The 24,317-nt window shown below is 45.3% G+C and overlaps 1 protein-coding gene across 1 annotated transcript in view; it reads left to right on the plus strand.

Moving 5' to 3' along the window:
* The first annotated feature begins 302 nt into the window (after positions 1-302).
* The window catches only part of GAS2L1 (growth arrest specific 2 like 1), a 35,591-nt gene continuing 11,576 nt past the window's right edge, over positions 303-24,317 (plus strand). Inside the window, exons 1-5 of the mRNA XM_069759982.1 lie at positions 303-975; positions 2,638-3,292; positions 5,564-5,671; positions 12,667-12,763; positions 17,392-17,629. Of these exons, the coding sequence (XP_069616083.1) occupies positions 2,669-3,292; positions 5,564-5,671; positions 12,667-12,763; positions 17,392-17,629 (1,067 nt within the window). The 5' untranslated portion in view covers positions 303-975; positions 2,638-2,668. The remainder of the gene's footprint in view (positions 976-2,637; positions 3,293-5,563; positions 5,672-12,666; positions 12,764-17,391; positions 17,630-24,317) is intronic.

Consider the following 24,317-nt stretch of genomic DNA (forward strand, 5'->3'; position numbering starts at 1 on the left):
TAGAAGCAAAGCAATATCTGTACTGAAACTAAACTGCAAACATTATTTTACATGAATTCAGGTAAAAATTAAAAAGTGCCCAGAGGTGGTGAACCGGACCCATCTACAGGAACCTCAGCCATATCCAAATTCACAGCATTCGGCAGCAGGTTTCTATGGAAAGTGTTTGTCCATCAGGTAAAACTGGTAAATCTACATTTATATTTTTGCAGGGCGGAACTGAAAGAGTCAACAGCTCGGCCATTACGTATTTTTTCCGCATTGGCCAAGACGTTAAACTATAAACTTGGGATTGAGGCCAAGGCGTCTGGAGTGTGGAGAGCCGGGGCCGCGCCCTCCTCCGCCCGGCGGCAGCAGCTCAGCCTTAAAGGCGCAGGAAGCCGCAGCCGCTGCTCCTGCGGGTCGTCGCCGGTACCTCTGGCAATGATAGTGTTAAACATTCCCTTCCCTGGCCGGAGAGGGATGACTCCAATGATGACTAAATGCCGGGAAGTGACCGGTTCCGTGCCCTGCGGCAGAAGTAGCGGAATCCCCCTCCTCCCCGGGAGAAGCGCAGCGTCATCTTCTCCATGCGGTTCTCTGCCTCCCGCCCCGGGCTGCCAGGAAGTTGTAATGAAGCCCCCTGGAGCTAAGGAGGGAGCAGGGGGTCCTCCATCACGTGCGCCGTGACGGGACAGGACCGGGGCTGACGTGACAGGGATGCTGCTGCTGTCAGTTACCGGCAGAGGATTACAGCCGCCGATTAACCTTGTGGAAGGGCGAGGCTGTGTCTGCTCCACCGCCCTCTGTGGGCTGTCCTGCCCGGACCCAGCGCACGGAGCCCGGATCACAGGGGAGGAGGCTCCGCCGTCGGGATGAAGAAGTGGCGGAGACATTTCCAGGGCGAGATGAGCGCGACACTCTGTGCGTGCGACAATGAGCGGCAGCTCCCCTGTGTGCACGGGCTCTGAGGGGGTGGGGAGCGGCGGACATTAGGTAAGCGGCCCTCCGGGTGAGGCAGCAGGTGGGGTCCTCCATGCGGCCACTGCAGGCTGGTATGTGGACGGTGTGCTAATCGCAGTGTCACCTGTATGGGGCACGCCGGGGTGTACCTGGCCATCAGAGCATCAGATTTCATCTGATACAACAAGGGTCATACCCCTAACAATAAACTGCAGGGTCCTATATACATATAGAAATGCACTACAGTTACTATATACGGCAATGAATCCTCCTGATATATAGATGTCAGTCGCCTCCATAGACCCCCATTCACCTGGTGGAGGGGAGCGCTTCAGCTTCTAGGCCCCCATTCACTGGGCGGAGGGGTGCCCTTTAGCCTCTAGGCCCCCATTCACTGGGCGGAGGGGTGCCCTTTAGCCTCTAGGCCCCCATTCACTGGGCGGAGGGGTGCCCTTTAGCCTCTAGGCCCCCATTCACTGGGCGGAGGGGCGCCCTTTAGCCTCTAGGCCCCCATTCACTGGGCGGAGGGGCGCCCTTTAGCCTCTAGGCCCCCATTCACTGGGCGGAGGGGCGCCCTTTAGCCTCTAGGCCCCCATTCACTGGGCGGAGGGGCGCCCTTTAGCCTCTAGGCCCCCATTCACTGGGCGGAGGGGCGCCCTTTAGCCTCTAGGCCCCCATTCACTGGGCGGAGGGGCGCCCTTTAGCCTCTAGGCCCCCATTCACTGGGCGGAGGGGCGCCCTTTAGCCTCTAGGCCCCCATTCACTGGGCGGAGGGGCGCCCTTTAGCCTCTAGGCCCCCATTCACTGGGCGGAGGGGCGCCCTTTAGCCTCTAGGCCCCCATTCACTGGGCGGAGGGGCGCTCTTTAGCCTCTTGGTCCCCATTCAACTGACAGAGGGTGGAGGAATGCCATTTAGCCTTTGGGCTTGTACACAATGGAATATCATATAGAAAAGCTCCACGGACCACACAAAAGACCATCACAAGAAAAGAACACTGCCTCCTGTACATGGAGCCGTCTAGGTCTGTGCCATGCCGTGTGACTGAGCCTGGTGTCGGAGGTATATGTAGTGGGCATGTACTTGGTGGAAGCCTCAAATACTTTCTGTACTGAGACTAACTGGAGTAATTGCCACGGTTAGAACCTACTGGGTCCCTCATGGCCATCTCAACCCATGAAATGTGGACTTCTAGTTGAATGACTATCTTATGTCAGATTTCCAGTACAAAATCTGGAAATCAGTGGTGGTCCAAGATGAGGGCTTTCACATCTGAGACCTGTTGCATTTTATGAATGATTTCAAGTTTTAGACTGAGGTCAATTCCAATCTGAAGATGGGTCTCCCAACATAACTTGCAGCCTAGTATGTGTCTCTAAGGCTTTTGGCTATAGTCGGGAGATCTGCGGTCAGTCTGGGCATTGCGGTCCGTATACACGCGAGTGACCTCAGCCTAAAGAAGAGAGGGTGCCTCTGCTCTTCATGTGGCTGTCACTGTTATAGAGAACCCTGGGTTTTGCAATGATGTAACAGATACTCATAGATCATTGTGGATAGATATATATCAGTTCTCAATTTTATAGGCTACAATTCCCCTCGCAGCTCTATAACAAGATCTTTCTGCCTTTAATGTTTGACTCCTAAAGGAAGAGGTGATGGCTCTGATAACAAGTAATCACTGACTGTTCTCTGCCTAGGTCACATCACTGAAGAGTGGAATGAGAAGCAATGGCAGACCAAAGCCAAATCCAGTCATCTGCTTCCAAGAGCATCCGACCGTTCCGCTCCAGCGAGGAGTACCTGGAGGCCATGAAGGAGGACCTTACAGATTGGCTCAATATGCTTTATGATTTGGACATGGAAGCCGCCACGTTTCTTGAGGCTCTGGAGACCGGCTACACGTTATGTCAGCATGCTAACAATCTGAACCGACTGGCTAGAGACTTCAAAACTCAGTATCCTGATGCTGCTGCCACCATGAGGCTACCACAAAAAGAGGTGACGTTCCAAGTGAAGGGAGCCCTTCCCAGCTCATTCCTTGCCAGAGACAATGTATCAAACTTCATCGGCTGGTGCCGCAAGGAGCTTGGCATACCAGAGGTGCTGATGTTTGAGACCAATGACCTGGTGTTGAGGAAGGGGGAGAAGAGTTTTGTCTTGTGCTTGCTTGAGGTGGCCCGGAGAGGTGCGCGTTTTGGCATGCCAGCACCAACGCTGATTCAGATGGAAGAAGAGATTGAAGAAGAACTTAGCAGGGGCCGACCAAACGCAGATCAGAAAGGATACCCACGGCCTCAAATGCCTGCCAGGCCTCCTCGTACTTTATGTGATCTGAAGAACTTGGATGAATTGGTGAGCTCGTGTCTGAAGGAGCTAGATAATGAGACCATTTATACATCTGTGTAATCGGTGTGCACCATTGCCGTCTTTTCTCTGTCCATTTTCTTTCCAAAGCTCTCATTGATTTAGTGATGACTGCAGGATCTAGAACAGGGTGATCCTTCTTGGAGAAAATGGTCACAAAGAAAGAAAAGAATACTCATTAGTGCTGAGAAACAAATCTTTACATGTACGGGAAAATAAAAGGATCTTGTTTCTGGCCTGGGGTGGGATTTATGGATGGCTGGGATAACTTTTGGAACAGTCTTTATGCTCCAGCATCTATCTGTCAGGGCAGGCAAATCCCATAAGCTATGTAGTCAACCTGTAAGGAGATGACGGTTTAGAGAACGTGCCAAGCGGTTATATATATATTTTTTTATGTGTATCATGTATATCATATATATCTAGTCCTTACACAGTCTCTCGGTCCATGGGGTAAGCATTTACTTGAACCCACATATTGATTTACATTGGACCATGTACTGCCAGCTTTCTCCATAGCGGTGGCAAGACGTAGACCATAAAAAACACTGGTATTCCGTTTCAGCACTATTAAAGGTGTCATCCATTACTTTAGAAAATGATGGCATATTCTTAGGACAAGTCATCAGTATTAGATCATTAGGGTCCAGCACCCGTGACCCCGGCCTATCAGCAGTCATCAGCTTTGGCAGATGTTTTCTGTGAGCGGAGTCGGAACGGCTCCATACGATGTTTGGTGAACATTGCAGAGAACTGCCGCTCAGCTAAGTACCTCATGTTATTACATGTACTATTACTATATGCTTAGTGCAGGGTAGATGCTCATTGATTTTATCCTATGATTTACATATTATTCTCCAAATGATTGGCTAGACGTTGATCAAGAAAACTGGATATATGACATGTCTATATAGATCTTTATCTTACCAACAATTAGTGGTTAAATAGCTATGGAGGCTTTTGTCTCCTGCAAACATCTTTTTATATGGCCATAATGTGGAACTTTGCACCCTGTGTGTGTGTTTATTCAGAAGATTGTCCACATTAATAAGTACCTGATGATGGGAGTAGTTGTAGCACAGCCAGACTTGTGTAAAGGCCACGTTTGCCACTGGTAACACAACTAATGGAGGCACCTATAAGACTTAGTCAATATATTCTGTGCGCTGGTTAAAAAGGACCTGTCACCAGGTCAAGTCTCCAGTTTCTGCCCTTATTTTATACCCGCTGTTCCTGAATATTCTGTTTTTTGCTTTGTTTTCCATCCTCCATAAAGTTTGAGATATGCGTCTCTTCATTCAGTGCTAATGGGCTTTACAAGGGGACATGTCGTCAGGATGTTCTGTGAAAAGGACCCATCTCTTGAAATGTATGGTGGGTTTATAAAAGAAAAAATGCAAAGGGGAGTAGCAAGAATTGGGAAAAAAAACAAACACTTTTGACCTAGCGACAGGTCCTTGATGTTACCAAATGAGGAGCCTCTGGGGCGCGCAGGTTCCAGAATGGATCCTATTAAGAAAAAAGCGTGTACAGACAATGCAGTAGATCTGGCTGCTGCACTACGTCCCTTTCCTCAAGAAACCTAAACTGTCTCCGCATCTGCCACGCAGACTGTCTTCATCCAGTCGGGTCAGTCCGTGCTTAGTAATGTCTATAAATACTGCGTGCACGTCTCCTCGGCCCGGGATCCTTTAGATTTGTCAGCTCCTCGTATGAAGAGCCGGTCTACCATTGTGCTGCGAATTAGTGACCCTAATGATAGATTGCAGACTTCTCCCACCGCCTGAGGAAGTGATGTCAGGCCAAGTCTTTCCTCTCCGTACCTTTCACTTGTTTGTATATCTCCAAGGTGATTGAGACTTCCTGAGGAAAGCTTAATGGCTTTACTTCGTTTTGACCCTGGAAAAAAAACTCATTAAGTGATTTTTATTGCTCAGAAGTGAGTCACTTCTGGTCAGTTCATACTCCTTTATACTGAAAAGCCCATTGTGTGCCACGTTCCCCCCCCCCCCCTGAGGTAATGCTGCTTATCCCAATATCATGGGCGTAACTGAGGGGAAATTGTAGAGTATACAGATCTGATGGGGATGAAATCACATCCTGAGGAAGGTGTACTATGTATACAGCGCCTCACATAGGCAGTAGTGTGAATGTGCGATCTCGGGCCACATTGGGATTCCATGTGACCACGGCTGGTAATTCACAGACCGCCTCTTATAAGGCTCATTCTGAAGGTGAATCTTCTGGTTTGTCCTCCAGGTCCGGGAGATACTTGGCTGCTGTCAGTGTCCTTCACAGTTTCCAATGATAAAGGTGTCCGAAGGAAAGTACCAGGTCGGAGACAGTAACACGCTCATATTTGTACGGGTAAGCACAGAATGTGTTCTATAAGTTGGCGTAGACTAAAACATTGCTAAATTAGGTCATATTCTTTTTATTTAGGGCTCGTTCAGATGAGCATATTATTATTATTATTATTATTATTATTATAGCGCCATTTATTCCATGGCGCTTTACATGTGAGGAGGGGTATACATAATAAACAAGTACAATAATCTTAACCCCTTAATGACAGCCAATACGTCTTTTAACTGACCTGAGATATAAGAGAATAGCCTCCCCATACAGGTAACAATCTAGCATCTGTCAGTTGTACACTATAGCTGACAACTTGCTGTGTCAGCCATGATCAGTGTTTGCACCACCCAAATCTGTTTAACCCCTTGGATGCTGCTGTAAATAGTGACTACATCATTATAAATGGTTAACAGAGTGTGAGAGCTTCCACTTTATCTAAATTGGTGCCCTCAGATAATGATTGTGTGGTCCTGATGTTTGCGATGGCAATTCATGACCAAATAGCGGCCTTAGAGTCTGACGGCTGAAGTAATCTGTTCAGAAGTTAGCGGCATTTAGGTGGTAAAAATACACATTTTCATTTGTCATACCACTTTGCATTAATTCCTGTAAAGCACCTGAAGGGTTAATAAACTACCTGACAGCAGTATTCAATATGTCAGGGGGTACTGTTTTTAAAATGGTATCACATTTGTGGGTTTCCCAATATATGGGACCCCTAAAGTCACTTCAAACATGGATAAGTCCCTAAAAAATAAATTTTGTAAATTTACTTGAAAAAATGAAAAATTGCTGCTACATTTTTAAACCTCCTAAAATGCTAACAAAATAAAATAGCATTTTACAAATGGTGCTGATGTAAAGCAGACATGTGGGAAATGTTATTTATTCATGGTCTGCTGTGGTATGACCATCTGGATTAAAGGGATAATTATTCAAATGTAGAAAATTGCTAAATTTTTTTACATTTTTCTCAAATTTTAGATATTTGTTATAAATAAACACTAAACATATTGACCTAAATTTACCATTATCATAAAGTATAATGTGTCATGAAAAAACAGTCTCAAAATCACTGGGATTTATTGAAGCGTTCTAGAGTTATTACCACATAAAGTGACACTGGTCAGATTTCAAAAATTTGGCTCCGTCACTAAGGGGTTAAACAATACAAGTCACCACTGGTACAGGAGGAGAGAGGACCCTGCCCGCGAGGGCTCACAATCTACAAGGGATGGGTGAGGATACAGTAGGTAGGGTAGGCACATGCCATCCACATAATAATCGGACATCACACTGACCAATGTTATTCAATAGAGCTGTACAAATGAGGTTTTTTTCACAAGGACTTGGTGTCCATGCAAATAAAATCTCAGCATTCACTATTCTTTTCTGTATTTTGGATGCCACATGGATAAAATATGGGCTGGGATCGCCCAAGTTTTCTGGATGAAAATTGGACAGTTTTTTTTTTTTTTTTTTTTCCTTCACATGCTATGAATCCTGAATGATTGAGTTTTAAGTAATTGGCACAATTTACCTGTTCTTGGCTCAACCTTACCCCATTCTGGCTTGTGGAAGTGAGTCCTAAGAGCACCTTACACATGAGCTTAATGGGGCACATGGACAGAGGTGGTCTATGTGAAACCACCTCTTCCACATTTTAGTTGAGAATTCATGAGATCTGATATCTTTATCTTTTATCATTTAAAGGGAATCGGTCACCAGGTATTTTCTTTGTAATCCGAGAGCATCATGATAGGGGTAGACATACTGATTCCAGCATTGTGTCACTTAGGCTACGTTCACATTTGCGTTGTTGTGCGCTGCCTCGGCGACGCAACACACAACGCACGCAAAAACGCATTCAAAACGCTGCGTTTTGGGACGCATGCGTTCATTTTTATAGCGCAAAAAAATGCAACAAGCAGCGTCCTCTGTGCCCTGACGCTTGCGCCCAAAAAAAAACGCATGCGTCACAAAACGCAACAAAACGCATGTCCATGCGCCCCCCATGTTAAATATAGGGGCGCATGCGTCGCCGCGGTTGCGCCCGACGCACCGCAAATGTGAACGAAGCCTTACTGGTCTGCTTATTGTCATTTTGATACCATCAGTTTTATTTGCTGCCATTCTAGCAGTACTCAGAATGCTGAGCCTTTTATAACCCTGCCCACACCACTGATTGGCAGCTTCCTGTGTACACTGACCGTAGACATTATACTGACAATCATTTGTGGGGGCGATGTTACACAGAGCAGTTGACTAGGAGGCATGAGACACCTAGTTCTGTAGTGATGATCTCCTGCTGATGCAATCAGTGTTTTATTGTCTACAGCAACACACAGCCTAGTAAATGAGTCCTAGTAAGCCCCTAAATCGTCCTGCTCTCAGATTACATTAAAAAAAAAACCTGCTGAACAGTTCCTTTTAAATGCTAAAATATGACGTGAAAACGTAAGGTGTTTTGCAGCCAATTTTCTTTTCTTATAAGTTGGATAGATGTGTGGCAGATTTTAACTGTTTCATTGCTATGTAAAATCCACTGTAATTCCGCAAAATACAAAGAGAAAATCTTTTTCCACAAAGTTAATTTTCCTTGTTCTTATGTTGCATAATATAGTCTGTTTCTGCAGCCACTTATTTGTTACACTCTTAACAAAGGAGTCTGGGCAGCCTTGTGTAGTGAATGGGTAATATATTCAGTCTCCCTTCAGCAAGTACTGACAATGAGACCGGCCACTGAGAACGGTAAATGTGCAACATGAGCGGGAGCCTGAATTATTTAGGAATAAGTCACCCCATACTCTCTTCCATTAGTAACCTGCGTTTTACAGAACCTGATCGGTATTTTCTCTGCATGATATTTCTAGTATGGCTAGAACACACTTTATGGTTTTTAATCACAAGTCGAAATTGAAAAGTAATTTTCTATATATTGTTGGGGTCCCTGATAAAATGAATGGTGGTTCTTCAGCTCTGCTGTCTTCAACACCGTATGACTATGGGATCCAGTTATTTTGGTGTTATTACACGGCCAGTCCTAGTAGAAGTGCCTGGCAGCGCTCGTCTTTCTCCCAAGTATGAATAACCATGAATGCTGGTCCGAGGGTTCCCACACCACTGTGCACACGCGGGACCCCTGGTGTGCATGAGATGCCGGCTTTGTGTTTCCGGTCTTGTTATTGTAATGTATAGCCGTGCTCCTTTTTTCCTTTTATCCCTTATTTGTGTACAGTGGGTATCCCCAGGCTCACCCCAAGAAAACCTCTCAAAAATGTTTCCACACTTTGACCAAAGCTGCAATCAGTTTGTCATCTCTTTTGTAAAGGTGACAGGTCTTGGGGACAATATGTATACATGTAATAAAGGGGGGGGGGGGGGGGAAAGTCAGCTCACCCATTGGGAGATCCGATGCAAGGAAAGGAGATTCCAGCATCTAGGCCTGCATTAAAATCACACTTTATTAGGCAAGTATTAATAATAAGTCACAGCTCCAGTATCGAGCATAACTAGCAAACTCTTTTCAGACTGCTGTCTTTAATCTGTGCATATAGAAGAGTGAACCGATTCACTCTTCTATATGCAGTGACTCGACAGCAGTCTGAAACGCGTTTGTACTGGACTTTTTAATAAAGTGTGTTTTTTATTTTATTTATTGAAGATATTGACTCTGGAATCCCCTTTCCTTTAAACTACGTATACACTGTACATTTTACTACTTGTGACCAGAACGACCAGTAGCCAGTGAGATCCTTGCAGTGCTCACCAGACAGACCCAGATATTATGGCAAAAGCCTAAATAGTCTCTAATGACCTACTAACAGCTAAATCTAATGGTCACTACTCCATGCTAATTCTCCTGGATCTCTCCGCAGCATTCGATACTGTGGATCATCAGCTCCTCCTCACTATGCTCCGCTCCATCGGCCTCAAGGACACCGTACTCTCCTGGTTCTCCTCCTATCTCTCTGACCGATCCTTCACTGTATGTTTTGCTGGTTCCTCCTCCTCTCACCTTCCCCTTACTGTTGGGGTTCCTCAAGGATCAGTCCTAGGCCCCCTCCTCTTCTCTTTGTTTGTCCAATAGGGGCAGTATACAATCAGTAGATTTGGTTTCCAGTACCATCTCTATGCTGACGACACCCAATTATACACCTCTTCTCCTGTTATCACGCCGACCTTTTTAGAAAACACCAGTGATTGTCTTACCGCTGTCTCTAACATCATGTCCTCCCTCTATCTGAAACTAAACCTGTCAAAATCTGAACTCCTCGTGTTCTCTCCCTCTACTAACCTACCTTTGCCTGACATTGCCATCTCCGTGTGCGGTTCCACCACTACTCCAAAGCAACATGCCCGCTGCCTTGGGGTTATCCTTGATTCTGACCTTTCATTTACCCCCCACATCCGATCACTGGCTCGCTCTTCTTACCTGCATCTCAAAAACATTTCTAGAATTTGCCCTTTTCTTACTTTCGACTCTGCAAAAACTCTGTTTCACTTATTCATTCTCGTCTGGACTATTGTAACTCTCTACTAATCGGCCTCCCTCTTACCAAACTCTCCCCGCTCCAATCTGTCCTGAATGCTGCTGCCAGGATCATATTCATCACCAACCGTTACACCGATGCCTCTACCTTGTGCCAGTCATTACACTGGTTACCCATCCACTCAAGAATCCAGTACAAAACTACTACCCTCATCCACAAAGCACTCCATGGCTCAGCACCACCCTACATCTCCTCTCTGGTCTCAGTCTACCACCCTACCCGTGCCCTCCGCTCCGCTAATGACCTCAGGTTAGCATCCTCAATAATCAGAACCTCCCACTCCCGTCTCCAAGACTTTACACGTGCTGCGCCGATTCTTTGGAATGCACTACCTAGGTTAATACGATTAATCCCCAATCCCCACAGCTTTAAAGGGACACTGTCACCTGAATTTGGAGGGAACAATCTTCAGCCATAGAGGCGGGGTTTTCAGGTGTTTGATCCACCCTTTCCTTACCCGCTGGCTGCATGCTGGCTGCAATATTGGATTGAAGTTCATTCTCTGTCCTCCATAGTACTTTTGCAGGCATGTACTATGGAGGACAGAGAATGAACTTCAATCCAATATTGCAGCCAGCGGGTAAGGAAAGGGTGGATCAAACACCTGAAAACCCCGCCTCTATGGCTGAAGATTGTTCCCTCCAAATTCAGGTGACCGTGTCCCTTTAAGCGTGCCCTAAAAACGCATTTGTTCAGACTGGCCTACCGCCTCAATGCATTAACCTAATGATCCCTGTGTGGCCTATTTAAAAAAAATAAATTAATTAAAAAAAAAAATAAAAACCAGGTTCCTCGCATTATGTTCTCATTCACTTTAGGCAGTTAATATCCCTCTGTGTCTGTACTGCTACATACTTAGGCAGGTAACTGGTTCATGCAGCTTTACATGAACACCCGAGCCTTACACTATGGCCGGTCCGAATAACTACAGCAATTGTTACCATCCACCTCGTGTCTCCCCTTTTCCTCATAGTTTGTAAGCTTGCGAGCAGGGCCCTCCCTCCTCCTGGTATCTGTTTTGAACTGTATTTCTGTTATGCTTAAATGTCTATTGTCCCCTCTATAATTTGTAAAGCGCTGCGGAATATGTTGGCGCTATATAAATAAAAATTATTATTATTATTATTATAAATAGTAACTCCAGCCTGACACAAAGAAGTAATAGTACATTTGATCTCACTTATAAATAAAAAAAAAAAAAAAAACTGTACAAGTTTATCATACTGACCTATAGGCTATGTGCACACGTTGCGGATTAGGCTTAGGAATTTCTGGTACGGATTCTGCCTCTCCTGGCAGAAAACACAGCTGTGGATCTGTTGTGTTTTCTGCGGTTCCGCAGTGTTTTTTGTGCGTTTTTGCTGCGGTTTTCTTGCAGATTTGCTGCGTTTTTTACCCCTGCGGTTTTCTATAATGGAATGGGTACAAAAACGCTGCAGATTCACAAAAAAGTGACATGCTACTTCTTTTAAACCGCAGCGTTTCCGCTGCGGATTTTCCGGAAAGTGTGCACAGCATTTTTTTTTTTTCTCATTGATTTACATTGTACTGTAAATCAATTGCGGATCTGCGGCATTTCTGCACTGCAAAAAACGCTGTGGATCCGCAGAGAATCCGCAACGTGTGCACATACCCATACAATCATGCAACCATATTATTAAAGAACCAGAAACACATGTGCAAGTAGCCCATTGAACAAGTCTGTAGGAACCTGTTCACACCAAACTAATCAAACAGCAGCATCATGTAGAGCCAGACCCTTATTCCAGCGATGTCACTGACTGGGCTGCTTGCTGCAGTTTTGATAACCCTCCTATTGATAAAACATTCAAGATCTCTTTAGAATCCCACACCCACTACTGGCAGCTTTCTGCCTATGCACTGTTTACATAGAAAGCTGCCGATCAGAGGTGTGGCGGGGTAATACAGAGCTCCGCATTCAAGAGACGAGCAACTCTGCAGCAGAGAAAACTGCATCAAACAGCCTAGTAAGTGACACATTGCTGGAATCCAGTTCTCTGGCCATGCATCATGCCGCTCTCAGATGGGGCAGTGAAAAACCTTGTGATGGGTTCCCTTTATAGAGGACCATCCTGACTTTTTTCAGTAAAAGCTTGTATTTCCCAAGAAATAACAATTCCAAGGCATTTTTTTCAAAGATCTCAGCGTTGTGCTGTTTTTGTTATTCCTTTGGAATATTTATGAAACAATATGACAGCTGGGTGTTTCCAAAGAGGTGTGTCCATGAGCAATGGCCTAGTTGGCACTGATTGGGCGGTGTCGGTGTGATAGGGACCCAACCTCGACTGGTAGCACCAAGGTGTTAATTTCTATAAAATATAACTTAATAACGGAGCGACGACGCATCATTGAGTCCTACCAAGCAGCGCTCCACAATTGCTGTTTTTATACGTGGGAGGAGCACGAAATAAACCACTTCACGTCTCGCAGGTTCTTCGGAGTCATGTTATGGTTCGTGTTGGTGGAGGATGGGATACGCTGGAGCATTACCTGGACAAGCATGATCCCTGCAGATGCCAGTTTGCTTGTAAGTACTGTATGTACTGCTCTATGCAAATGTAATTAACCCCTTCACCCCAAAGCCTGTTTTCACCTAAGTGACAGGGCCAATTTTTACAATTCTGACCACTGTCACTTTATGAGGTTATAACTCTGAAACGCTTCAACGGATCCTGGTGATTCTGACATTGTTTTCTCGTGACATATTGTACTTCATGATAGTGGTAAAACTTCTTCGATATGACTTGCATTTATTTGTGAAAAAAACAAAAATTTGTCGGAAATTATGAAAATTTAGCAATTTTCAAACTCTTAGTTTTTATGCCCTTAAATTAGAGAGTTATATCACATAATATAGTTAATAAACAACATTTCCCACATGTCTGCTTTACATCAGCACAATTTTGGAAACATAATTTTTTTTTGTTAGGACGTTATAAGGGTTAAAAGTTGACCAGCGATTTCTCATTTTTGCAACAAAATTTGCAAAACCATTTTTTTACGGACCACCTCACACTTGAAGAGGGGTCTATATGACAGAAAATGCCCAAAAGTGACACCATTCTAAAAACTGCACCCCTCAAGGTACTCAAAACCACATTCAAAAAGTTTATTAACCCTTCAGGTGCTTCACAGGAATTTTTTGAATGTTTAAAAAAATTGAACATTTAACTTTTTTTTCACAAAATTTTTACTTCAGGTCCAATTTGTTTCATTTTACCAAGGGTAACAGGAGAAATTGGACCACAAAAGTCGTTGTACAATTTGTCCTGAGTACGCCGATACCCCATATGTGGGGGTAAACCACTGTTTGGGCACATGGCAGAGCTCGGAAGGGAAGGAGCGCTATTTGACTTTTCAATGCAAGATTTGCTGGAATTGAGATCGGAGCCCATGTCACGATTGGAGAGCCCCTGATGTGCCTAAACAGTGGAAACCCCCACAGGTGACACCATTTTGGAAAGTAGACCCCCTAAGGAACTAATCTAGATGTGTGGTGAGCACTTTGAACCTCCAAGTGCTTCACAGAAGTTTATAATGTAGAGCCGTAAAACAAAATTTTTTATTAATTTTCACAAAAAATGATCTTTTTGCCCCAAATTTTTTATTTTCCCAAGGGTAAAAGGATAAATTGTACCCCAAAAGTTGTTGTGCAATTTGTCCTGAGTACGTCGATACTTCATATATGGGGATAAACCACTGTTTGAGCGCATGGCAGAGCTCAGAAGGGAAGGAGTGCCATTTGACTTTTCAATGCAAAATTGGCTGGAATTGAGATCGGACGCCATGTCGCATTTGGAGAGCCCCTGACGTGCCTTAACAGTGGAAACCCCCCACAAGTGACCCCATTTTGGAAAGAAGACCCCCTAATGAACTTATCTAGATGTGTGGTGAGCACTTTTAACCCCCAATTGTTTCACTAAAGTTTAGAATGTAGCATTGTGAAAATTAAAAAATCATTTTTTCTTTCCACAAAATGATGTTTTAGCCCGCAATTTTTTTTTTCCCAAGGGTAACAGGAGAAATTGGACCACCAATGTTATTGTCCAATTTGTCCTGAGTACGATGATACCCCACATGTGGGGGGGAACCACCGTTTGAGTGCATGGCAGAGCTCGGAAGGGAAGGAGCACCGTTTGAAATGCAGACTTAGATGGAATGGACTGCAGGTGTCATGTTGCATTTGCAGAGCCCCTGATGTACCTAAACAGTAGAAACCCACCACAAGTAACCCCATATTGGAAACTAGACCCCCCAAGGAACTTATCTAGATGTGTTGTGAGAGCTTTGAACCAACAAGTGCTTCACTACAGTTTATAACGCAGAGCCGTGAAAATAAAAAATATTTTTTTTTCCACGAAAATGATATTTTATCCCCTATGTTTTTATTTTCCCAAGGGTAACAGGACAAATTGGACCCCAAAAGTTGTTGTCCAACTTGTCCTGAGAACGCTGATACCCCATATGTTGGGGGGAACCACTGTTTGGGTGCACGGCAGAGCTCGAAAGGGAAGGAGCGCCATTTGAAATGCAGACTTAGATGGAATGGTCTGCAGGCGTCATGTTGCATTTGCAGAGCCCCTGATGTACCTAAACAGTAGAAACCCCCCACAAGTGACCCCATATTGGAAACTAGACCCCCAAAGGAACTTATCTAGATGTGTTGTGAGAGCTTCGAACCAACAAGTGTTTCACTACAGTTTATAACGCAGAGCCGTGAAAATAAAAAATATTTTTTTTTTCCACGAAAATGATATTTTATCCCCTATGTTTTTATTTTCCCAAGGGTAACAGGACAAATTGGACCCCAAAAGTTGTTGTCCAACTTGTCCTGAGAACGCTGATACCCCATATGTTGGGGGGAACCACTGTTTGGGCACACAGGAGAACTCGGAAGGGAAGGAGCCCTGTTTTACTTTTTCAAAGCAGAATTGGCTGGAATTGAGATCGGACGCCATGTCGCGTTTGGAGAGCCCCTGATGTGCCTAAACAGTGGAAACCCCCAATTATAACTGAAACCCTAACCCCAACCCTAACCCCAACCCTAACCCTAGCACTAACCCTAGCCCTAACCCTAGCACTAATGGGAAAATGGAAATAAATACATTTTTTTACATTTTATTATTTTTCCCTAACTAAGGGGGTGATGAAGGGGGGTTTGATTTACTTTTATAGCGTTTTTTTGGCGGATTTTTATGATTGGCAGCCGTCACACACTAAAAGACGCTTTTTATTGCAAAAAATAGTTTTTGCATCACCACATTTTGAGAGCTATAATTTATCCATATTTTGGCCCACAGAGTCATGTGAGATCTTGTTTTTTGCGGGATGAGTTGACGTTTTTATTGGTAACATTTTCAGGCAGATGACATTTTTTGATCGCTTTTTATTCCGATTTTTGGGAGGCGGAATGAACAAAAACCAGCAATTCCTGAATTTCTTTTAGGGGGGGCGTTTATACCGTTCCACGTGTGGTAAAATGGATAAAGCAGTTTTATTCTTCGGGTCAGTACGATTACAGCGATACCTCATTTATGTAATTTTTTTTATGTTTTGGCGCTTTTACACAATAAAAACTATTTTATATAAAAAAATAATTGTTTTTTGCATCGCATTATTCTGAGAGCTATAACTTTTTTATTTTTCTGCTGATGATGCTGTATGGCGGCTTTTTTTTTGCGGGACAAGATGACGTTTTCAGCGGTACCATGATTATTTATATCCGTCGTTTTGATCGCGTGTTATTCCACTTTTTGTTCGCCTGTAAGATAATAAAGCGTTGTTTTTTGCCTTGTTTTTTTTTTTTTTTTTTTGCGGTGTTCACTGAAGGGGTTAACTAGTGGGATAGTTTTATAGAGCGGGTCGTTACGAACGCGGCGATACCAAATATGTGTACATTTATTGTTTTTTTTTTTTTTTTTACATAAATAAATGGATTTATTGGGAAATTTTTTTTTTTTTTTTTTATTTGGGGATTTTTTTTATTTTTTTTTACACATTCTATTTTTTTTTTTTTTTTTACTTTCTAACATTGTCCCAGGGTGGGACATCTCTGTATTAGATCAGATCGTTGATCTGACACTGTGCATGGCACACTGTCAGATCAACGATCTGACAGGCAGCTTAGCTGGCTCTCCAGCGCCTGCTCTCAGCAGGCGCCGGCTAGCCAGGTCATTTCATGACCCGGAAGGAGTCCGGCGGCCATCTTGGATCCGGGGACTCCTTCCGGGTCACCGGAGCAACGCGATCTCATTGCGTTGCTCCGGTGGGAGAGCGCAGGGAGCCCCCGTCCCTGCGCGATCCCCCTCTATGCCGCTGTCACTACTGACAGCGGCATCAGAGGGGTTAAATGCCCGCGATCGGCGATAGCGCCGATCGTGGGCATTGCTGCGGGGTGTCAGCTGTCATATACAGCTGACACCCGCACCCGATCACCGCGGCGCTCAGCGCGAGACCGCGGTGATCGGTGCGCCGTACTAGTACTGCTGCTGGCACTAATGCAGTGCCGGCAGCGCAGTACTAGTATGGCGCATGGCGCGAAGGGGTTAAAAGGGTCGCTCTAAATTTTTTTTTTTTATTTTAAATCCATTAATTGACATCCGTTAAGAATATTGCAATTGCTAAATAAATTGTGTATTTCCCTGGATGAGTGTTCCTGCCATTCTGTTCATAGTTTGTGTAGTATTCATTCTCTTTGTAGGCAGCTGTCTGCTGTGATTTGTATCGTTCAGTTTCTCATAGACTTCTATGAACACCACTGAGGTGATGGGAGCCGATAGTATTCTAGTTGCTCACCTTTGTAATGTGTGGTGTACCTTATCGCTTGTGGGCTACACTGCAAAATATCCAGAAGCCCCCCAACTATCACAAGTCTTTAATAGTCTCTTCCTATGGGGCGACTGGACCGTTTGGACCTCTTTAGTCTTCAGGGCCCAGTTGGGATTGCAACCTCTGCATCTACTGGTTACTCGATGTATTGGCTGCTGCAAGGATAGCCTAGACAGATATAACAGCCGTCCAAATGTTGACCCCATACGCTATAAATAATGGCAGGTAACTAGGCTTGATATAGGTAAGAAATGGGGATAACATGCTATTAGTTGTGAATTCATTTAATGTAATGTATTTCTCTTAACTCTTATTACCTATCCTTAGCCCATCGCGCTCCAGCTTCGCGCCCGATAACATTTTCCCCCCAACGTGGCGCTAACCTCACAGTCCCTGGCACCTCCAGCCCTTCCCGAGGACGTTATTCTGAGGGCTTGCCCAGAAATGTTCCGCACTCGGAACCAAGCACTCCACGGCGAGCAGTTCCAGGCCCGCCCGCATCTCTGAACAGCACCTCAAAGGCGGCAGTGTCTCAGAAAGATCGCCCTGGAATTAACTCATTCAGGTATGAGGCGTTGCTCATATGCTCGGTAATTCACTTGCATTCATTGTGTACAATAATGGTAAAGTTTGCCTGCTAAACTTAAAGGGGTTGTCCACTACTTGGGCAAACTCTTCTCAATCAATACTAACACTTCTCCGGTGTCGGCACTGGCTCTCCTTGGGATCAATACTAACACTTCTCCAGTGTCGGCACTGGCTCTCCCGGGGATGGCGTGACATAATGTTACACTACACAGACAACCTTTTAGTCACCAGGGGTATATTACATGAAGCCTAAAAATGGAGTGATCTTTGGTTTCCAATGAACTGGTCCAAACATGTGACCTGAATCCAGATATGTGGATTGGAGTATTCTGCTGGATGAGTTCAGCATTTGGCAGCCATCAATTCTAGATAAACAAGTAAATATGACGTATGGCCAAAACACACTGGATAATTTACCGTTCGCTGATGATCGATCTTTCTCATTGTGGAACATGACATGTAGCCGCAGTGATAAAGAAAAATACTACAAATGCAAACACATTGAAGGAAAGCTGCTAAATCCTTACTGATTTCCTGCACGTGGACAGAAAGCAATTTACCGTTGTGGGACTACACAGCCGTCTGTCCTGACACATGCTGGCACTGCTTACCTCTTATGTATGGGGCAGTGTTGCCACACGTTTGTGTTTTCAATCTATCCTTATTTCTTTTCTTGTAAGAACAAGAACACTGTGCTCATGACGGAATCACTTCCTCAAAGAACGCAGCCTGGGGTTACCCTAAATTCACAGTTTGTGTAAGGAAGGTGTAAAACATTTCCAACATGGAACACAATAATAATGTTTGTGAAACACAGCAGATCATGATGGCGCTGTGTAACCAAGCATAGATTAATAAACACGATTGTACATATGACATAGACATTTCAGGCTGTAATCCAAATTGGCAGACCATTATTATTTTTTTTTTTTTTCTAATATTTTTACAAGGCTGGACACTGGCATTGTCATGCTGGTGTAGGAAAGTGCCTTCCCCAAACTGTAGCTCACCTTTGTTTACATTGTCATTGCATTCCGATTAATTGTCGCTATTATTGGGAGTCAAGCGTAGCCACCACCTTAAGAACCCAGAGGGGCATATTTCTCAATAATGTATCAGATAGTTTGTGCTGTTAAATCTGAGCAGTCTTAAAATTAGGCCATGTTCACACATTCAGTATTTTACAATCCAGAGTGGAGCAATTAGAGGAAAAGTATAATAGAAACACGTCACCACTCCTGTATTTATCACCCACTCCTGGGTTTGGCTTACAAATACTCAGGTAAAATTCTGAACGTGTGATCATGGCCTTAGACAGATTTATTAAATCACCTATCTCTTGGCTTGCTTAGTACCAGAAATTTGCATTTAGAGAATTATTTTTCTTGACCAGGCCAATCCTCACACTCAGATAAGACACGATGAGTGTCTAAATCTCATAATAAATATGGTGCAAGGCAGGAAACACAGGGTTTGGGGGTATTTTTTGACGCAAGTTGTTCCAGAATTCCTTTCCTGTTTAGTTTGATAGATATATTTTGCAGCTCCTGTTGTCTTTATAGCTATATTCAAGTCCAGCCAAAGCTACCGTAGATATACTTGAGTATAAGTCGACCTGAGTATAAGCCGAGACCCCTAATTTTGCCACAAAAAACTGGGAAAACTTAATGACTCGAGTATAAGCCTAGGGTGGAACATGCAGCAGCTACCGGTAAGTCAAAAATACAAATCGATACCAATAAAAGTAAAATTGAGACATCAGTAGGTTAAGTGTTTTTGAATATCCATATTGAATCAGGAGCCCCATATAATGCTCCATAAAGTTTATGATGGCCCCATAAGATGCTCCATATTAAAATATGCCCCATATAATGCTCCATACAGTTTATGATGGACTCCATAACATGCTCCATATTAAAATGTCCCATATAATGCTCCACAAACGTTGCTTATGGCCCCATAAGATGCTCCATACAGTCATTTGCCCCAAGTGCTGTTGCTGCGATAAAAAAAATCACATACTCACCTCTCAGGCCCCCGGCACTTGCTATATTCACCTGCTCCTCGTTCCACCGCCGCCGGGCGCTGCTGTGTCTTCCATCCTCTGCACTGACGATCAGGCAGAGGGCGGCGACCACTAATCGCATCACCACGCCCTCTGACCTGAGCGTCAGTGCAGAGGATGGAAGACACAGCGGCGCCCGGCGGCGGTGGAACGAGGAGCAGGTGACTATCGCACACTACTCGCCTACTTCCGGCGCGGTCCCTGGTTCCCCCGATGCCGCAGCTTCTTCCTGTAGTGAGCGGTCAGATAGTACCGCTCATTACAGTAATGAATATGCGGCTCCACCCCTATGGGAGTGGAGTGGGGTCCATATTCATTACTGTAATGAGCGGTACCATGTGACCGCTCACTAGAGGAAGAAGCTGCGGCACCCGGGGAACCAGGGACCGCGCCAGGAGCAGGTGAGTATTACACAGCTCCGCTCGCCGACCCCTGGGTATGACTCGAGTATAAGCCGAGAGGGGCAATTTCAGCCTAAAAAAATGGGCTAAAATTCTCGGCTTATACTCGAATATATATGGTATACGTTGTACAAAATGTTGGAGAATGGAAAAATAATATAATAATTGTACAGCAAACAAAGACAATAGTTTCATTCTATGGATGAAGGATTATCAGATTATTTCAGGGATTGTGGTGAAACATCGCGCTCAGAGGCAGGCTACCTGCATTGATCACGCTATCCATGAACTACTCATGAAAGACGCCGTACGTTTGTCCTTATAGTGGCCTTTTTATACCAGGATAAGGCCGTGTATACTCTGTAAAGCTACACCTTTTTAGTGATCCTAAAGCAAATATCCCGCAATTCTGAAATATAAATACCTAAGGTGTATTCTGAATAATGCCGGATTCTCTAAAGGAACTGCCTCGTAAACAGCCTGATGAGCTAACAAAGGATGTTGTGTCTCCTCGCTTCACTTGTAAGTCAGCTGACTTCACCCAACAAGGTCACTGAGGCTCTGAGCTCACAAGCTGCCTCATCCTGTCATTATGTTTAGCCTCTCATTGATTGAAAGGAGCATACCATAAACTGTATAAAGGGGCAGTGAATAGTCATTCTGTATTGTGCCAGCCCTGCCATAGTCATCAACACTCATATACGAGAAGACACCGTTGGGAATTTTCTTTAATTATTAAGTAGTAAAGTATTTCTTTAACGAGAAATTAAAATTATATATAGTACCACTGAGAACAAAGGATTGCTATGAAGGGAAATATATAGGACAGTGGTCCCCAACTCCAGGCCTCGAGGGCCGCCAACAGTGCAGGTTTTCAGGATTTCCTTAGTATTGCACAGGGGTTGGAATCATCACCTGTGCAGATGATCACATTACCACCGATGCAATACTAAAGAAATCCTGAAAACCTGCACTGTTGGCGGCCCTCGAGGCCTGGAGTTGGGGACCCCTGATATAGGATATATATATATACATACACTAGATGGTGGCCCGATTCTAACGCATCGGGTATTCTAGAATATGCCCGTCCACGTAGTATATTGCCCAGCCACATAGTATATAGCACAGAGCCACGTAGTATTTTGCACACTGCCTTTGTAGTATATAGCAGCCACGCGGTATCTAACACTGCCCACGTAGTATACAGCAGTGTGGGCACCATATCCCTGTTAAAAAAAATAAAAAATAATTAAAATAAAAAATAGTTATATACTCACCCCCTGGGATCCACCGAAGCTCCGGCGATATGCGCACGGCTGCTGCCATCTTCTGTTCCCAGGATGCATTGCGAAATTACCCAGATGACTTAGCGAGACCACTAAGTCTTCTGGGTAATTTCACAATGCATCGCCGGGAACGGAAGATGGCAGCCGGCGCGAGCGGCTCGTCGGACAACAGAGGGTGAGCATAGCAGGTTTTTGTTTTTTTGTTTTTTTAATTATTTTTAACATGACATTTTTTTTACTATTGATGCCGCATAGGTAGCATCAATAGTAAAAAGTTGGAGACACACAGGGTTAATAGCAGTGGTAACGAAGTGCGTTACCTGCGGCATAACGCGGTCCTTTACAGCCGGCATTAACCCTGTGTGAGCCTGCTCCTGGCGCGGTCTCTGCACGTCCCTGTTTCTCTGGGCGCCGGCAGCTTCTTCCAGCGTTGAGCGGTCACATGGTACCGCTGATTACAGTAATGAATATGGACCCGACTCCACTCCTATAGGGGTGGAGCCGCATATTCATTACTGTAATGAGCGGTACCATGTGACCGCTCAACACAAGAGGAAGCTGCCGGCGCCCGGAAAACCAGGGACGGCGCCAGGAGCAGGTGAGTATAATGGGGGCATTGCGCCACATTCACCTGTCCGTGTTCCACCGCCGGGCTCCGTCTTCCGCGTCCTCTGCAGTGACGCTCCGGACAGAGGACGCGATTAGTGTGCGCACCGCCCTCTGCCTGAACTTCAGTGCAGAGGACGCGGAAGACACAGCGGCGCCCAGCGGTGGAACGCGGACAGGTGACTATAGCAAGTGCCGGGGGCCTTAGCGACGAGAGGCGAGTTTGTGATTTTTTTTTTTTTTATTTTTTATTTTTTTTTTCTCTAGTAACCCCCCACGACAGCACACCTGGAGGATGTTACCCCTTTCCTAATAGGGACAGGAAATGACAAGAGGTTAAATAACCCCTCCCTCATCCTCCCCTCAGTGTTCTTTCCTGTCCCTACTAGGGATGAAGAGGTCATCCCAGGTGCACTGTGCCGGCAGCGGTCACCGGGGGGAATACAGATAATCTGGCCGGGCAGCTGGGATCAGACTTGCGTCCATTCCCTGTCGCTGCTCCCGTCTCCTCCGACTCGGGACTCCTTCGCCACCATTCCGCGCCTGCGGGTAAGGTCTGGGGCGTTCTTTGGCTGGAGGCCTCTCGGAGCTCTCCAGCCCTTCTCCTCCTCCGCACCGCGCGCGCGTGTGGGTACTTCCGGTCTGAAGCCGGCGGCCGGATGTGACGTCAGACGCCGGCCGGCTTCTCTGAATCAGGAAGTTCCTCGTGCGTTCCAGCCAGGAACGCTAGGAGATAGCATGGAAGACGTCGGCGTTCTCCCCCCACGTACTTCCGGACACCGGAGGAGGAGGTCCTCATCCAGGAGGACAGGTGCTGCGTCCGGTCGCCTATATATTCAGGCCCTGGACAGGAAGACATCGCAGGTAGGACCACTGTGTGGTGAAGACTATGGAGATGTCTGCTTCCTCACGCTCTGCACCTGCAGAACACAGCACCATCCCGGCCCCAGTGAGTAGTCTGGCCCCGGGTGTCCATTCCCTGATGTGGGTTGTAGTCTTATGATTCCTTCTCCCCTTTCTTTTTAGGGGGACAAGGAACCCACATCAGGAAGCAAAACAAAAACTACCCGCAAATGCGCAGTTTGTATGAAGAAGCTGTCCTCTTCATACAAGAAATCATTGTGCAAAGAATGCACAGACAAAATTATCAGCGAGGAACGGCCATCCCTGATAGAGGAGATTAAAACCTTAATCCAGCAGGAGATTAAAACATCTCTGGCCACTCTTTCTCAGCCTACACCATCTCCTAGTGCCCCTCCTGAGGCTAAGAAAAGGAAACTTAATCCACAGGAGGAAGAGCAGGAGGACTCTCAGGGAGAGACGTCGGACGAACCCCCAGAGGAGGGTGAATTATCCCTGGACTCTGAAACTGTCCAGCAAGAGAGATACTACTTCTCTTCATCTGATATAGAAGAACTCCTTACGGCTGTAAGGAAAACTATGGAGGTTGAGGAAGAGAAGACGGCACAGTCCGTGCAAGAAGAGATGTTTGGAGGACTTCGTTCTAGGAAGCGTCAGGTGTTTCCTATTCACCAAAACATCCGAGATTTAGTTCTGGACGAGTGGGAATCCCCAGAAAAGAAGCTGACTACTCCAGCGGAAATTAAAGACAGATTTCCTGTGGATGCCGAGACAGCGTCATGCTGGTCAGAAGTCCCAAAAGTGGACGTCCAGATTGCCAGAGTAGCCAAAAAGACCACGCTACCATTCGAGGATGCCTCCCAACTGAGAGACCCTCTGGAACGTAAGATGGACGGACTACTAAGGAAGTCGTGGGAAACGTCAGCATCTTTACTGAACATCAATTCAGTATCCACTTGCGTGGCTAGATCGATGCATCGCTGGCTGGGGCAGCTAGAGGAGCACTTGTCCTCAGGTACTCCGAGAGAAGATATTCTGGCCTCCTTGCCTATCTTCCAGAAAGCAACAGGCTTTTTAGCAGATGCTTCTGCAGAATCCGTGAGAGTGACGGCGAGATCATCCGCACTGTCAAACTCGGTAAGGCGTGCACTCTGGCTAAGATCCTGGTCTGGGGATATGACTTCCAAGATGAGGCTGTGTTCTATTCCCTTTAAAGGAAAGTATATGTTTGGACCAGCCTTGGATGACCTTTTGGAGAAGGCTTCAGACAAGAAAAAGACCTTACCAGAACCTAGAAACCCTAGGAAAAGACCCTTCTGCACTCAGCAGGAGCATACTCCTCAATACAGAGGAAAGGGTAAAACAGGTCGCTGGAGCTATCCGAAAGGAGGGAAAGACAGGAATCTTTTTCTTTCACAACCCCAAAACCAGAGAAAGCAATGACGC

This window comes from Ranitomeya imitator, chromosome 1 (assembly GCF_032444005.1).
Source record: "Ranitomeya imitator isolate aRanImi1 chromosome 1, aRanImi1.pri, whole genome shotgun sequence".
Taxonomy (NCBI): domain Eukaryota; kingdom Metazoa; phylum Chordata; class Amphibia; order Anura; family Dendrobatidae; genus Ranitomeya; species Ranitomeya imitator.